Consider the following 17895-nt stretch of genomic DNA (forward strand, 5'->3'; position numbering starts at 1 on the left):
AGACATGGGTTAGCAAAACAATGAAAAAGGCCAATTATGGAAAACAGAAAAAGGTTCGAATTGGCCTTACTAGGGAGTTTTAGAGGAACGATAATTTACTAAATGGTACTGCAAGTCCTATCCCACCACTGCCACCAGTGTTAGAAATGGGACAACATAACCTGTGGTCACCCTCTAGTAGCTTGGCACAGAGCAGTCAGGAATATCTAAACCAGCAATGTGTAAAGTATGTGAGCAACACTGTTAGACCTGTCAGCCCTAGGGTGGTCTTTCCCTGTGATTTTTGCCCTTGCCTCATTTTTCCCACCTTCTTTTTGTTGGCCCATAGGTCTTCGGGCACCCTTTTCATGGCTAATCAGTGTTAGGGTGCAGGTGCTCTCTACTTCAAACATGGCTGCCACTGACCCCTGCTACTGCAGAGTGGTCTTTTAGTGTAGCACCCTAGCTGCCAGGAGCAGGCTGGATCCCCATACAATGTTGCAATACCAGCCACCCAGCCCCTGTCCATAGGTAGAGTGGGGAAGCTCCTGGAACCTTCCAGAAGGAAGGCGGACCTGACTTTTCCCGCCTTAGAGAGTGGTCACCTGACCTGGGCATATATAAGCAAGGGAGGGAACTTTTTCTAGTCAGTTGGGTCATCACTGACCTGGGGAACCCACGCAGGAGTTTTAGGCGGGAGGGCCTAGTTAGGAACCTATGCTACTGGGAGTGACAGGATTTAGGTGCTGCCTCTTAAGCTGGGTGAGGTGTCCTAAGCTAGCCCCCTGATCTGGCCCAGTGGTAGGGAACCCCAAGGTCCATCTGCAGTGACTGAGGAGAAACTCTTCAAGCCTTCAACTCAACCCCCCTCTCTCAGCAACTTCAAGAAACCAACATCTAAGGGCGCAGAACCATCCAAGCGCCAAGAAGATTACTTTCTTTTGACCAGAGACTGCTGGGGGATCGACCAGTTACTGGTCTGTGCTGCCCAGCGCATTCTCTGCCGTCATCTGGGCCCATCTGGCCCTGCCTGTCTCCCCCTGACTGACTTGCTGTACCCCTCATCCTGTCTGTAGTCCCTGATGCCCTGTTAGGACTCTAAATTCTCAGTGCCACGGACTTTTATCCGGCCCTGAACTGCCTGCTAAGCGCTCTCACCCCAGGCCCTGCCGAGCTGCTGAGAGTGCCCCACATAGAGTGTCATCACGCGCTCCCTGCATTGACCGCACTGTCCCCTGAAGCGCTCGGCTTCTGTGCCCTGTAAAGCGCCGTACTGTCTGGCCTGGCTGCGGTACCTCGACCTGTGGTGCGCGAGCTAGCGCTGTATGTGGGACCCGGACTGCTGCCTCCACGAGGCGCTAGCATTCCCCTACTCACCGCCGCAGTCCCCTGTGACGTGCCGGGTCTGAAGCGCTGTGACCCCCCTCGGCGGCCCCCGGTACCAGGAGAGGGCTGCCGCAGTGTGGCCGGGCCCAACCCAACTGAGAGGAGGTCCCGCGGCGGCCCCCGGAGCCTGAGGAAGGCCGCCGCGCATTCCAGTCAGGCCTCGTTAGGCCTGAAGCCATCACTGCCTCCATCAGGTGACGAGGGCGCTCGGCCTCGTCATTGGCCGCCCCCCCGTCTTTCTGTGCCGCGATTGGTCCCGCTGCCCGGCCCAAGCTGCTCCCTCATTGGCTGACACCGCCGGGCCCCGCTGACACAGCCCGGCGCCCGAAGAGAGCTGTACCTCACCGCGGAGGGGGCCGCTGAGCCTGAGAGCCCCCTCCGGTTGCCCCCCAAACGTTGGTCGAGCCTTGCCCCGGCGCCAGGACTCCAGAACTGCCCCGGCGTCGCACCGGGCCGGAGGAGGCCCCGGGAGGGCTGGAGCTCTTCCTCCTGCCCCAGAGTCTACGCAAGGGCCCCGGAGGGCTGAAGAGCACAAGGTAACCCCCGGGGAGGAGGGCGGTAGGCCGGGAAAGGCCCGAGGTCGCCCCTCCCCCGGGGTGAACTGAGACTGGGCCCCGTTGGCCCCCCCTGTAATGTGCCTTGAGAAGCAGGAGGTTCGGGGATAGACACGTTCCCCCCTATATTGTTGAGCCTGCCGGTTTCCGGCCTGAAATGTTCATGGTTACACCTATTTACAAGCCTAATAATGGAATGGTGATTTATTTCACTGTACTGACTTTCTTGCAGGGGCAGGCTTCTACAGTTCCCGATGGGGCCTAACTGTGATACTTATTGATTCATTCTAATGGTATTCTGATGATCTGATTCTGTGTCGTAAAACGATCAGTATTCACAAGAAGAAATGCTTCCGGCTGTGTTCTTTGAAGTTATCTGTTGTACTTAAAGTACTTGATGAAATGTTTTATCACTTTCTATGAAGTGCGATTTGAAAGGCGTCCATGAGAGGTTTAATGTGGTACTTTACTGCAATGCTATGGTCGCTTCTTGTAGGATCCTCCAGGTTTATGAAGTACCCTCTTTGCCTGCTGAAGAGTATAATGCGACAGGCTGTGTATTTAATGTTTCACTGCTCAGAGGAGCTGGTTATTACTTTGACAAGTCTTACTGAAACTTCCTAATGAAATACTTTAATGCAATGCTAATGAGTTGCTAATGCATGATTTGCTCTAATCTAAAATCTATATAAAAGATCTTGATTTACAAATACAACTAATGGTGTGGTCTCCATTGTTGCGCCCACTTCATGTTACATTGGATGAGTGTGTTAAGTACCTGCTTTACACGCAAGCCCCTGGCTGCCTTCCTGCTCGAGCCATGCTACCCCCTGGAGAGCTGGCAAACCCAGTTCTTACAAACACAAACACACACAGAGTAACACAATGAAAACACAACAAAAATACTCCACATAGGGTTAGAATAATAGGTTTTGTGAGTAAAACAAGACCAGAATGACAACAATCCAATGAGTAGAACCGGAGTTCTTAATTCTTAAAGAATGAATGAAAATATAGGCTTAGAGTCTTAAAGCGTCAACCTGGGATATCTATTTGCACTAGACCAGGTGTGACGGGTTGGGGTCGCATAGCAGGAAGACAAAACAATAAACTGACTGGTGGTCCGCTATACCGGTCTCCCCTACTCTTGTTCCCTTCCAGCACGACGAGTGGATATTGGAAGATAAATCTCTATTGTTCCCTGCAAACACCGAACAGGAGGACGGCTCTTTTAACTGGGGGTTTATGCCAGAGGTGACTCCGCCCACAAATGACATTAGCCCGCGCCCGGCGTTATCTGCGAAAAGTTCCTCGTTCCCTGTGTGCCCAGACACCGGAGGAGAGAAGGATGGTGTACGGGAGTGTTCGAGGTGACGAGAGGACAAGAAGGAGAGAGCGAAGAAGACCGAAGACCGGGTCCGGCTGGAATCAGCTGAATCTCTTCACATTCACCCAGTGATTTCGGCTGCTATGCTGCAAAAGCAGCCGACCTCTCTGGGTGACACTCTGGTCCAAAATGAAGAATAGGACGGGGGATTACTGATTTGCTCCTTTAATTCCTAATTTCTAAGGGGGTATCCGGTACCAACTTGTAAAGGGTCGGATTTTCCCTGCTCCCAGGGTTACTGGTAGCCCCGGTATCAGTAACTCCTTGGGGACAGGGAAAATCTAGCGCATTTATTGAGCTACTCATAATGAGGGCCTAAGTATTTAAGCAGTATGTGGAATGGGAATGGGTAATGCTTCAACCATGAATTATAAGGAATAATGTACCCTCTTCCATAGATGAAATGAAATGTGAAATAAATAATTCCAGGTGCAATATTTTGCCATGTTCACTCTTAACAGAATTTATTTTTTCTTGCTGAAGGCTTACAGAATCTGGAGCGGCCACAGAATGTTCAAATTTATATCGAAGATCCACAGTTTACTGTAAAATGGGACTGGCTTTCGAAATCTAGTACAGATGATTCCAATGTACTTTTTTCAGCATACTACCAACCGTAAGTTGACAGTTTATCATTTTATTCGTACCAATGCTGTCACAATGTGTTGTGTTTGATCAAAATACAACCACTTAAGGCTCCTTATGTTTCCTCTTGGAACTTTGTGAAGGTCTGTGGTGAAAGTTTCCAAACCATATTTTTGTTCATTAAAACTTCATCTGGTTATTCCTGTCTTTCACAAGTTACTCTATGTAGAACAGTTTACAAGAGAGCAAAGAAGACAAAAACCATAGCCCTCTCCGAATAAAGTATTTCAATACTTAATTATTCACACGCAATAGATAAACGTTCTGCCTTAAACTATGATTAAACAGATATGGTAAACTAGGAAGGAAATGTTGAAATGGCAACACATCAAACAATTTAATTAATTCTCTTAATCTACTTGATAACGGTCTATAAAAAATCCCTCATTTTCTCATTTTCCATGTGCATCATTAATTTTAAAATGCATCCTGGCCAACCACACTGTCCGTTTTCATACACTACTAACTACCCTACAGCATACTTAAGTTCTCACAATTGAGCTTATTTTTATGCCTCCAAAGGTTTTTATTTAAATCTTAGTTTTTTTGATTGTTTATGTGCATGAGTTTGTTCAAGTCTGGTTAAGCAGCCGCATGTTGTCATATGGCTACCTCTTAGCATCTGTTTTGCCTCCTGGGCATAGCAACAACAGGTATCTTCTGCAAGTTATAGTTCGGGGTACATCTTTTAATCCATTCTCTCATAGTATAATGAGAATGTTCATTGGCCACATATGGCCTTTTCCTGCAGTAGAATTTTAGGTTTGTCCGCTTTCAACGGGAGCTTTGTTCTTAGAAGAGTTTCTTTCATTGCCTTTCTCCTGAGTCTTAGCATGTTCACAGCAAGGCTTGTAAATTCCTACTCCTTTTTAGGTCTCGCACCTGCGATACAGGGCGAAAGCCCTGTCGCAGCACGAGACCTATTGCTGTTGGCTCTGCTTACAAGGAGCCAAAAGGGAGACAAGAGATGGGCAGGCGCAGCATGCCGGAATAGGATCAGGTCGCGCGCGTGAACACGCGCTCCGATTCCGGCATGCTATCCACACACACACACACACACACACACACACACACACACACACAGACACGTGCGCGCGCACACACACACACACACAGACACACGCGCACACTTCCCACCTCCCCCCCACTACCGGCATGCGATGTGCCTGTCTCCCTTGCAAGCCTCCAGCACAATGGCATTTTCCTCGCGCCACTAAGACCGCCTCCAAGCAAGCCAGCCCCGCCCGCTTCCCAAGCCAGACCCGCGGCCCAAGCCAGCATACCTCCCCCCGCCGCCCAAGCCAGCCCCCCCAGGAAATGTGCAAAATCACCCGGTGCTGCGGCGCAGTACTCCAGCTCCTCCAACGCAGCACAACACGGGGCTCTCCCATTAGGCATGGGAGTCCTTGCTATTCACTGGTCTTCACCCGGACCCTCTCCTGGGACCCCGGACTTGTTATTCCTTGTTCTGGTCTCGCTATCGATGCAGCGCTAGCGAGATCCTGTGTCGTCGAGCAGATGTGCACGTGCACGCTCATGTTCAGATGTGCACTTGTTGTGTTAACAGTCGCTGGCCTTGTGCGGCATCACGTGTCTAGAAAGACTTGTTTATTTATATAGAGTTTCACAATATCAAAGAGGCATATGGCGCTGTGAGAAACTTTGAGGTTTTCGAACAGCCTGTAAAGTTAGGGCAATGTTGAACACATTCCAGACTGTTTGCTAATTTGCCGTGAATAAGAGATGATGTGCGCCCTTCGCTTGAACATGGAAACGATCTGACTATGGACGGGTCTTAGACACTAGGACAGTATGTTATCTGAATAACTGTTTTAGGCAAGTATATTTGCAAACAGATATTTCATCTTTGAATACAGTTTGTTTAAAAGTTGCCACTTGGCCCGTCATAAAAGATAGCAGAAGATGGCCACATTCCTTCAACCGTCTGGCGACGCCACAGGAAATGACATCATTATTCACAAGATATTTAAGTCCTTCGACTTCGAAATGAATTACATCGTAAAAACGCTAAAGACTCATGAATTCTGATGTAATTTTGAGGCTTACAGAACGATATATAACGCGGGCATTGTGCCTTTGAAGGGTGACTATGAAATGATGATTCCTCTGACAATACCTAATGTGCAACAAAACACCTGGCCATCCGTTCCTAGCTGATTACTTTAAAATGATAGGGAGTTTAAGCAGGAGGGCAAGGTGCTGTGCACGGTGCGCCACTCCTTAGGGTCAAGTTATGCGAAAACCGAGGATCACAGGAGCTTCCGTGAATTTGGCAACTGCTGAAAGCAACTGTGATGCGGACCCTAGCTGAAGCCAGGAGCTGGAGATATCAGTGACCCACAAGTGCTCCTATGAATAGATACTTTTAGGGCGGTATACAGATGCGAGTATACAAACGTGCTTTCAGGTCTCCTGTAAACAACTTTCAAAGCTGGCGGTCTTTGAATAATCAACAAAACGCCGACAATGCTTATTACGCGCTTAGACGCTGAGTCTCCGCTGTAATCAGGTGGAGGGGAGTGCAGTCTGATGACGGGTGCTGTAATAGCATGGGGCGCTCCGAATTACACAGCAGCGCCGCACGTGGCGGTGTATTCACTGGTGGGGGCCGTGCTTCCGGCTGCAGAGGCATACTCTGGAGATACGTGAAGGAAGTGTGGGGGAATTAAAAGGCGTCCAATCAAAGGGCCCATTAGGGCATAGCTCGGGACATTACTTGTGAGCATGACAGACGTGTCGCCCTCAGGGCCGGGAGTCCTCAGACGTGAACCGGATAGGAACCCTCATTTTTTTCCTCCAGAATGTGTTATTGATTTTCAAACCCCCAACACCTTGAGAACGAGTTTAAGCTATTGGCATTGTAAATGACAATGCCTTTTATTTATATTTTAAAAACGAAAACAAAAATAAAAGGCATTGTTATTTGCAATGTCAATAGCTCAAACTCCTGTAAAGGCAAGACCTATTGCATTGCAAATGCTTGTTTAATCTGTGTTATGCACACAGTGGATATGTCCGTATCTCATGGCACTATTCACAGGGGCCCATCCGTTATAATCCCTTATGATGTGCTTATGTCTTTGCCCACAACTCTCTACAGGAAAAAGTTAAGAACCCCAGGTAAGCTGCAGTCTATGCAGTACCCAGATGTGGCTGAACCTGGGTGTGAGCACTATTTAATTATTTCTACTAACTGGAAATATTCCACTTTATTTGCACTAAATTATTAGTCCTGAGCTGAAATGCAGTGAAGCAGTTGCCATCACGCTGAAAATCTGTTAAAGCAAATGGTGAGAGTGAGTTTGTGTGTGTGGTTGTGTGTGTTTGTGTAGGTGTTACACTCCCACCGAGATTCCCATCTCCTGCTGCCCCAAAACAGTTTTAAAGAATGCTAAATGAACTCAATGGAAACTGTGCCGATCTTAAAGTAAGCCCAGCTGCCTTGCCTTTGACTTCCCAGCGCTTGTAAGCGCTTCGCCTGCTCCCTCACCCTTGTTTGGGGTTTTAGACCGCCCTCGGCTGAGTGTTGACGCCGAGGGCAGGGATCGCTTTTCGGCCGCCATCTTTGGGGTAGGACTCTCAGCCCTCGCGCTCTAGTAGCGCTATATAAAGCTCCCTTTTCCCTCCGCGCAGCGGACGCGGTCAGCGGACGCGCCGGACCTGCGCCGGAGTCGTGCCAGAGTCCTGCCCGTCTGCGCCCGTCAGCGTCCCGGAGGCGTTCGGCGTGGCAGGTACTTCTGGCCGTTATGCTTTCCTACTCCGCTCAGGAGCTTTACTCCCTGCGCGCCGCAGATGCTGCCTGTCACTCAGTATTTCCTGGCCGTTTTAAGGGGAAACATAAGTGCCCTGTATGTAAGTGGCATCCTACCAGCAACCTCCTTGCTACCCGTCCCACCACGGATTGTAGCATTAAACATCTTTGTCTAATCCTTAATACGAGGTCGCTATATAGACACACTCAGGAGATTTTTGATCTCCTTTCTACGAACAGTCCTACTTGTCTGATGCTCACTGAGACATGGCTTAATGAGTCCTCCCACCCGGACATAATGGCAGCCATTCCCTCTGACTACATCATTCATCTACAAGACAGAGACAAGGGAAGAGGGGGAGGAGTCGCCCTAGTTGTGAAAAAATCTTTTTCGTGCATGGTCACGCACACAAACACCATCGCAGGGGCTGACTCTCTAGCTTTCACCCTCTCCCTATCGCCCCAGCAAGCGCTGAAGGGTTTTGTTGTTTATAGACCTCCGGGCCCTGTGGGTTCGTTTTTTGACGATCTCCAGCAGGTTCTGTCGGTTCTTGTTTTAAGATCTGAGCAGTGTATATTGGCTGGAGATTTCAATTTCCACATGGATGATCACCAAGACCAAGATGCTATCAAGCTATTGGATATTACATCTACCATGGGCCTGTCCCCCTATCTCTTCGGCCCGACCCATGATAAAGGCCATACACTTGACCAGGTCTTTTCCACTTCACCTATCACGGCTGTCACACTTTTACCGGTCTTATGGTCTGATCATTGTCTCGTTCACTTTGAAATATCCTCCACTGTGAAACCAATGGTCAGTGCTACGAGATTACAGGGTAGCAGCCATAGGGCGCTCCATCGGGTGACACCAGATCTGTTAGCTCAGGCTCTGGTGGATCATCCTCTGTCTTATTCGGAGATCTGGAGAATGACCTTGTGAGCCTGCAATCCTGGCTTCTAGCTAGATTAAATGAGCTCGCCCCACTACAGCCTGCCAGGTCTGCCACCCATCGGATCTCGGCCCCTTGGTTTACGGAGGAATTGGCCCATCACCGTAGGCAATGTAAAGTCGCAGGACGGGCTTGGAGAGCCCAGTACGATTCTGAGGCCAAACATAATTATAAATCTATGATGAAATCCTATCATGATTTAATTCTTCAGGGCAAGAAATGCTATTTTGCCAAAAGAATTGAGGATGCGGCAAACTCCTGTAAGGAGATTTTCTCAATTGTTCGAGAATTTACCACCCCGCGCTCAATCTCAGCTCAGGACGCCCCGGCAGAGACCTCGGCCAACACCTTTGCCAACTTTTTTACCACCAAAATTAGGCAAATACAGGACTCTTTTCCTCCGAGTTCAATGGTTGACCCGCTGACTCTGCCGATTGAGACAGCTCTTCCGTCGACTTCAGGCCCAGTCCTGTTACACTTTCCGCCCCTTACGGTTTCCGCATCCTTAGCTCTGATGAGGAACCTTAAATCGGGCTCACCGCTAGATCCTTGTCCGGCAAAATTCTTAGCGAGAATGGCAGATGTTGTCAACCCTATAGCCAATCCCATTCTTAACCTCTCCCTGAGTCAGGGATTTCTGCCTCAATCTTGGAAACAGGCCATGGTCTTACCTCTTATTAAGAAGCCCAATCTGGACCCAGAAGTGCCATCCAATTACAGGCCAATTTCGCTCTTTCCAGCACTCACCAAAATCTTAGAGAAACACGTTCACGGCGTGTTATCTAACTTCCTGGAGTCAAACGATCTACTCCATGAGTCCCAATCGGGTTTTCGCTCCAACCTAAGCACCGAGACGGCGCTCCTGGAAGTCTCTGAGATTGTGAAGGAGGCGCTGGACACCGGAGGCAGGGTGATGTTAGTTATGCTAGACCTGTCGGCGGCGTTTGACACCGTCCCCCATGAGGATCTCCTCACTAGGCTTCATGACATCGGTCTAGGGGGGACGGTGCTCAACTGGTTTCGTTCCTTCTTAGCCAACCGCCGACAGAAGGTCTGGGTCCCACCTGGATCTGCCGAAATGCCGCCATTGGGAGTCGGAGTCCCTCAGGGCTCCGTACTGAGCCCTACCCTATTTAACATCCTCATGACCCCTCTGGCGACATTGGCAGAGTCCTATGGGGCCCGGATCGTCTCTTATACTGACGACACCCAGCTTCTGTTCACCTGCCGCAAGAACGAAGATTTCGATGGAGCAAGTATCTGCGAGTGCCTTGGGGCTGTTTTTAACTGGTTGCAACTTAACAGCCTCAAGTGCAACTCGGATAAATCCGAGATACTATTCTTCGGATGCCCATCGGAACCAGTCTGGCATGGTTGGTGGCCCGCTGACATGTTCCCCCCAGCTCAGTCATCTAAATGGGCCAAGAACCTGGGAGTTAAAATTGACAACGAGCTCTCGCTCAAATCCCAGGTGTCCACTCTTATGGGAACGTGCTTCGGGATCCTCAGGATGCTTCGCAAATTCTTTCCTCTTCTATCCGAGGAACACCGGAGGATAACTGTCCAGGCACTTATAGGATCCAGATTGGATTATGCAAATGTTCTATATCTGGGTCTGCCAGAATATCTCCTACAGCGCATGCAGGTGACCCAGAACGCTGCAGCTCGAGCGATTTTTGGCCTGCATCGTCGCACTAGTGCCTCAAACCTTCTTCTATCCCTCCATTGGCTTCCTGTACGGAAGAGGATAATGTTTAAGGCCATGACTTTAGCCCATAAAGCCCTGCATGCCAACGGTGCAAAATATCTTCAGAAAAAACTGGATTTTTATCGGCCTACACGATCCCTAAGATCGGAATCATTGGCTCTGGCAGTAGTGCCACGGATAAAAAGGGCCCGACTGGGCGGCCGGTCCTTTAGACTTCTTGCCCCCCAGCTATGGAACTCCCTACCGCTGTCCTTGCGGACCACATCGAATCTGCTGGCCTTTAGGAAAGGTTTAAAAACTTGGTTGTTTTCTGGTTAGTGTGTTTCTTCTTTTCTAGGTTTCTGTTTTTAGTTACTGTTATGTTTTCCAGTTCTTCTTAAGGTCTGGAGCACAAAGCGCCGGGACACTCCTTTGGAGTAGCCGTTGCGCTATAAAAGTCCCTTTTAACATAACATAACATAACATAACAAGTAGTATGTGGGTCTTTCAAGCCCGCCAGAAATTCAATAATTTCAACCCTCCTCAACCCCAAGAAAAATGTAAAGCATGTTTTTCATGACATAATAGGTACTAGTGGCCCTACAAATAGAGAATGGGTACACCCCCTCTACCGACCTGACCTTGTCTGATGTAACCGGCACGTAATAATCTTTGAAAAATATAAAAAGAAATATCTTTTTACAGGTTCCTTCTTGCTTTAAAGAATAGGGCTTTCATTTCCAAATAGATTCCTTACACTCTGTATGTCAGAACATCTAGAGTTCTGCTAAGCTTCGTACCTTAATGAATGGATGAGTGAAGAACATTTTATTTAGCACATAATGCATACAACATTGTCTGATGTTTCATTACACCTCCACTTCCTCTTGGATGACTGCAAGAGGTACCGACGGACAGAGCGGGGCCTCCATTTCCCGAGTAGGTTGCCGGGCGAGGTGAGGTCTTTCCCCACATAAAGTTGGGAAAAGAAAAAGAAAAATTAGCTCTCCAGGATACATTGGGGCTCCAAGGTCCAAGGAGAATACTATTTTGTAAAGTATCTTATAAATCCTTTTTTCTTCTTTTTTCACTACACTCTAGATTTGCAGTAGCTAGTACATCTATTGGTCCTGACGAAAGCCGGAAAGTTACTCCAAACTGGCTGAAACATGTTGACCGATCTGCACAGCGCCACTCTATAGTTATAATTTTTCTATGTGGGCGTGGTTTTAACCTTGACACTTAGACAATACTCATTAAACACAATTTTTGTCTAAGTAGTCAATTTTATCTTCACTTTTCACTTGAGCACTGCACTTAATCATCTTTCCATCTTTTGAATACTATCTTGGCTAGAGTGTACTTACAGATCCATATCCGCACCGTCTTCTGGATGGTTGGGGCGGCATCAGGATCATGTACCAACTCCCACATGACGATACTCCGCCAATAAGGGTGGTCGGATGGGAATTTCTCAGCCTGATATGATTAATTCTGTATAGTTGTTAATCATCAGCCTCTGTATTAACACACACTTCAGACCTAGTCTCTCTCTTTTGTAGTTTACGTTATACAATAAGGGAATGGGACACTAGGTCGATAAATATTTCCCTTGCCCCTCTTTTATAGTATTTTTTGTGTTCATTACAATTATACCATAATTATTGATCAGATTTCTTTTTTAAACACTGCCCTCTAGTCTTATTCGATCTAGTGACATTCTAGAAATGTAAACAAAATTAAAATCTGAACAAATCTAGAACCTCCTTTCCCACGGACAAGTTGTTTGCTCATGACTCCGAATGGAAATGGCATTTGGAAGCATGTTGGCAAAGGTCCAATCTCACCTTGTCAGCAAGGTCATACTTTGCTAGAGCGTCATTGGACAGTAATCTGCAACTTTCTCATAGATCCCTTAACCCCTTCGCTGCTGGCCCGTTTCCGCCGCTGTGCGGTAAACAAATGAACAGGGGCGGGCCATGACGAACCCCAGCCGTCATCAGCACACGAGCACCGTAGTGCATGACGGATGGGGTTCGTCATCAGCATACAAGGGGTTAAAATGCACAGATGCAGAGAATATTTAACTTTGATATGTTTCACAAAACCCTGCACTTATTTTCAGATGCGAAGGAGGGGTGCACCATTATAGTCACCCTTCAAGAATTAGCTTACTTTTGACTTTTTACCTTGTGACGAAGCACAAACTATATACATACTATGCCTAGCTACTCTCCCTGCACAGATGAGGGCAAGAGGAATACATATCTTGGTTTAACCTGCCTGACTGAGGTGCCTCTGTTATGAACTCAGAAGATAGAGTGTTCACCTACTTATCTCTTTGTAATGTTTGGCCTTTTTACCTCCACATCGTTTGTAATTGTGCACCATGTGTTGTTTTGACCTAGTTTTGACCTTTTCAGGTGTATATTAAAATAACGAATTGAATTGTTTAAAATGCATGTTTATGTTTATTGTGCTTTTTCTTCTTCAGTTAGTAAAAGTGATTTAATTGATTTATATTTTGTTTCTTTTTCAAGAGTAAAGGGAACAAATACAACATGGCAAGAACTATCCGGATGTCAAAATGTTATTGTTACACAATGTGACTTCTCTACAGAGCTGGATTACTTGGAAACATATAAAGTTCGTGTGCAAGCAAAAAGAGGAAGTGCAACTTCTCGGTGGTCCAAAATTCTCAAATTTGTTCCCTGGCTGATTGGTGAGTCAAAAATAAAATCAAACTTTCACAGTGCTTGAGTTTTTTAACTGTCAAAACTTTTAAATTCCTACACAAATACACAAAGGTTGTTTGATGTGTTTGAGTTCTCCAGATATTTTCCACTGATTCTTAAATTTAGAATAATTCCAGGGTACCTGATTGAATTTGGTAATATTTTGTTAACATTTATAAAAGGTTTAAACATTTCTTTTCTTTAGATTAGCAAATGAAAAGACATGTTTATGGAATTTAGAAGCCCATCGTACAGGCCTCTATGTTTGCCAATCTAATTGTAAAGCCATTTGTGCTATGACATCCAATAATGCTTGTTACTGAAGAATTAAAACTCAGAGTTTTTCCGTACACACAGTGGAGGACTTCTGGAAGGAAGTATTTGTTTTTAATCTTTTTTTAGGTCTCGCGCCTACCGTTGCAGAGCGAGACCTCGTGTACGGGATTCAGAAAGCTCACCTCATGCTCGTGCGTGTGGTTTTGCTTTCCGCGGCTGCCATTGGCTTTTGCATGCTTTTTTTTGTAAAACACAGCACGCAATTGGGCAAAGGTGGATGCTTGTCCTGCGTTTGCTCCGCCCATTCCCGTTGGTGGCTAGCACGCGCAGCAGCACGCGTTCGCCTCGCTGCAGCTGCCGCGCTCCCTCGCCCCCGCTCCTATGTGGTGCGCGCACAGCACTGGTTTCTCAAGATGTTCCACTTTCCTGCCTTACTTGGTATGTATGCGGTATCTGGTGTTATACACTTTGGGAATGCTTTGCTTTGATTCTGCTGGAACTACGGCTGAACTCAACTTTGTACAGTGTCTTGCCTATGTAATCCTATTGCCTTCTTTACATTCCATCCACGTTGCATCTTTGTCTGCAATGTGACACAATGTGACAGATATGATATGTTATCCACGAAGTGATTGCTATGCATTTTTCGGTTTTATTGTGATGTGCTCTTATGCCTCTGTGCTAAGCATACGCTATATAAAATCACAAATAACTAGCTAAATTAATAAATAACCATTTTGCATCGTGAATATTTCTGGATTCACTATGCTGTGCATATTCCGCGGTCTTGTGGTTGGGTCCGGATTCGTAGTCTTTTCTTTGTTTTTTTTTTTTGCAGCCCAGGTGGGCGTCGGCGTCACACCTCCTCGGGTGCATTTCCGGTGACGTCGGCATGCTTCCTGCGGAAGCTCCCACTCTTGGGCGCCATCTTCAGATTCCTTTTTCCGCAGTCGGGTCTGGATCGTTCCCGTTGGGCTCCAGACATTTTTGGAGAAAGTACAAGGAAAAGACTGAAATTGGAGAAGGAATTCACCAGAAGACTACGGAAGACTTCGCCGATCACTGACCAGCGAAGAAGAAGGAGAAATCATCGAGAACTTCAACGATCGTCGACGTCCACGCGTCCAGGGAGGCCCTGAACACTCGATGATGGACAACACGCCGTTCAAGTTCTGCCGTAACTGCCACCACAAGTACGCGCAGAAGGACCAACACCCGGTTTGCAACCTTTGCCTACCGGTAGACCACGGAAGCGAGGACTGCAACGCCTGCTCCGCCTTCGCCCTGAAGACCCTTCGTTTGAGAGCGAGCCAGAGGGTAGCGCACGCCACCCTGCAGGGAAAAGCCCCGACGCCATCGCTGTACGAGCTGGGGATGTTTTCAGAGGAAGAGGACAACGCTGCCGCCGAAGACGACAGCTACACAGTCGTAGAGACCGATTACACGAAGACTTCTGATAAGGTAGGAGACTCTTCGTTCCCTAAGAACCCGAGAGACTCTGAGTCTCGAAAAAACGAGGGCAAGGCCCCGAAAGCGCCGACGTGAACTCTCAAGTAGGACGAGCTGAGGTTCTTTTCCAGTAAGTGTGTCAGGTATTTTCACACTGTGGAGTCCTTCTTCATTTTATTGTGAAGCCTTTCTTTCCTGCACCACATCGTGAATCTTTTCCATTTTGCAACATAGCACTTCCGTGTGCTGGGCCTTCGTGCCTCCCGAAGGACCCTGAGGGTGCTTTCTGGCAGTCTCAAATGTGCGAACTCTATGTCCTCAGGAGCCATGCCACTAGGCTCAGGCTCTCTGGCTCTGGGTGCAGTACCTCTCCGTTGTGCATGGAGAGCAGATCTTTTCTCCTGCCGAATCTGTGGGGTGCACTCTGTGTCATCTCCATGATCTGCGAGTACCATGTCTGCCTGGCCCACTGTGGCGTGACCAGTATCAGGGTCATGTTGCTCGCTCTGCACTTGCTCAGTACTCTGTGCATCAGTGGTATCGGGGGAAAAGCGTAAGCAAATGTCCCGGACCAATCTATCCATAGGGCATTCCCCAGGGACCCCTCTTCGGGTTGTCTGGATGCGAAGTCTTGGCATTTTGCATTCTGGCGTGTTGCAAACAGGTCCACTGATGGCGTTCCCCACCTGTTGAACAACCACCTTGTCTCCTGAGCATTGAGCTCCCACTCGTGGGATGCCGATGTCTGTCTGCTGAGCCAGTCTGCTTGAATGTTCTCCTTCCCTGGTAGGTGTATGGCTAGCAGATCTATCTTGAGGGGGATGGCCCATCTCCATATCTCCTGCACCAGCGTTGAAAGCGTGGCTGACTGTGTTCCACCCTGCTTGTTGATGTAGAACATCGCTGTGGTGTTGTCTGTCTGTAGTAACACCTTGTGCTTGTACAGTCTTGTTTGGAAGGCTTTCAGTGCAAGGAAGATTGTCTTCAATTCTAGGTAATGGATGTGCTTTGTCGCATCTGTTGGTGTCCACAGTCCCCTCACTTTGAGTTCCTCCATGTGAGCGCCCCATCCCTTCAGGGATGCGTCTGTGGTGATGGTCACTGTTGGCGTTGGGGGCGTTAGAGGCTTTCCCCTCGTTATGTTCTCCATGGTCCACCATGTCATCTCCTTCTGCACTGCGTGCGTCACAACCACTAGATCCTCCCAACTGCCTGAAGCCTGTGACCATTGTTCCTGGAGCCATTCTTGCATGGGTCTCATGTGAAGTCGTACATTCGGTACCAGGTGGATGTATGATGCCATCATCCCCAAGATCTTTCTCGCAGTCCTCACTGTCCGAGCTTGTCCCCTCCGGTAGAGGCGAGTTTCCCTCACCAGTGCCCTTGCTCTCTTCTCGCTGGGGAACACCTTGCCCTGTAAGGTGTTGATCTGTGTCCCCAGGAAGATCTTCACTTGTTCCGGCTCCATTGACGATTTCTTCCAATGGATGGAGAACCCCAGGTTTATGAGCGTGCTCGTCACTGTATGTGCGTGTTGCTTGCATTTCTGGTACGAGTTTGCTTTCACCAGCCAGGTAAGGGTATACGTGTATTCCCTGCCTTCGTAGATGTGCTGCGACTGCCGCAAGGCACTTTGTGAAGACCCTCGGTGCTGATTTTAGCCCGAAGGCTAGTGTTGTGAACTAAAAATACGAATATTGTGAGACCGTTTATCGGTATCATAAGACGTTCGTTGGTAGGTCTCGGTCGGTTATAACAAACGCAACGTCTCCATTAGATCTACAGTTCCGCTGTCTCCCTATTTAAAATATGCCGTGTTTGAGATTTTTCACATAATTTCTTCGTGAATTTAAATCTTTCGATTTTCTAGAAGATTCGCGTTTATTGCTGTCAACGAATATCAATTATAATCCTTTTGAATCTGATACGGTTTTCTTTTGCTGTTAAGGCCCTATTGGAAAGTATATTGAACCCTTTGAAGGATTCTACTAGTAAAATCTACATTTTATTATTGGCATCCATGTATTGAGGCTAAACATATACATTCCAAAATGGCTGCCTTTTTTACCTAATGTTTTTTTTTATGGTTATGCTTGCATTTAACTTTTCACTTGATCATGTGATGATCACGTGATTTTGGAGTCTGCTGCTATTGACAGGTCTTGACAGTTTTGTGTTTTAGGAAGAAAGGGACCCCTATGTGGAAACTCGCTAAACATAGGGAAGTAAATTAGGGAAGAAAGTTTAGCTAGACAATATGTCAAAAAAGAAATACCTTTCTGAAGTCTGCAGTCACAATGGACTATAAATTAACAAACCACCTTATTCAAACATAAAAGGCTATAAACTCATACATTAATTCATCATTTTCAGTTTCTTTTTTCAAGTGATATTATATTTTTTGTTTGTTTTATATTTCATAGATAGTTACATAATAATACATCATCATTCATCATAAACAGGAATACAAGGGACGATGGACGGTAAAAAGAAATATTCAATTCGTCGAATAATTCATTAGAGGATCTGCATCAGATGGTCATATTCATAAGCTCCATACGGGCATATCATTAGCAGCAGAAGGCCCTAAAGGTCGAGGTTACCTTTATTTCACTTTAACAACTTTCTAAAGCTAGTTCCCTTATTGATAGCAATATTACCTCTGCTCTTTTTTCCAATTCAAGGGTTCTCCTCAAGACCATTTACTTTTCACATGCCTGTTGCTTTTCTGTGATGACGTAAGTTGCTATTATTGTGGCGTTCTTCTGCACCCCATTTAGGCTGATAATCTTTTTTTCGGGAGATGGCAGCCAATTATTTGCCTTGGAGTATTTAAATGAAACAGTTATTTATCTTCAGAGTACTTCCTTTTCTTTATGCCACAAAATATCAAGGCTTTTTTTCAGCAGGAAAGAATGTCTCAACTTGCCTTTAACCCCTTGCATGCTTCGGCGGCCCCCGGCCTTCTGAAAGTCATGGTGGGCTTGTGCGGAGGACGACCGTGTGGCATCCGAATCCCGCCCACTATTCGAATCGCCCGCACAGGGTGAAAATGTGCGCAGCATGCAATGG

The 17895-nt window shown here is 47.2% G+C and overlaps 1 protein-coding gene across 2 annotated transcripts in view; it reads left to right on the forward strand.

Moving 5' to 3' along the window:
- Positions 1-17895, forward strand: part of IFNAR1 (interferon alpha and beta receptor subunit 1) — a 245957-nt gene that overhangs the window by 69714 nt on the left and 158348 nt on the right. For both annotated transcript variants that reach the window (XM_086935324.1, XM_086935325.1), the window contains exons 2-3: positions 3790-3922; positions 12904-13085. In XM_086935324.1, coding sequence (XP_086791450.1) covers positions 3790-3922; positions 12904-13085 — 315 coding nt within the window. The remainder of the gene's footprint in view (positions 1-3789; positions 3923-12903; positions 13086-17895) is intronic.

The sequence above is a fragment of the Lissotriton vulgaris genome, chromosome 8 (genome assembly GCF_964263255.1).
Source record: "Lissotriton vulgaris chromosome 8, aLisVul1.2, whole genome shotgun sequence".
Lineage (NCBI taxonomy): Eukaryota > Metazoa > Chordata > Amphibia > Caudata > Salamandridae > Lissotriton > Lissotriton vulgaris.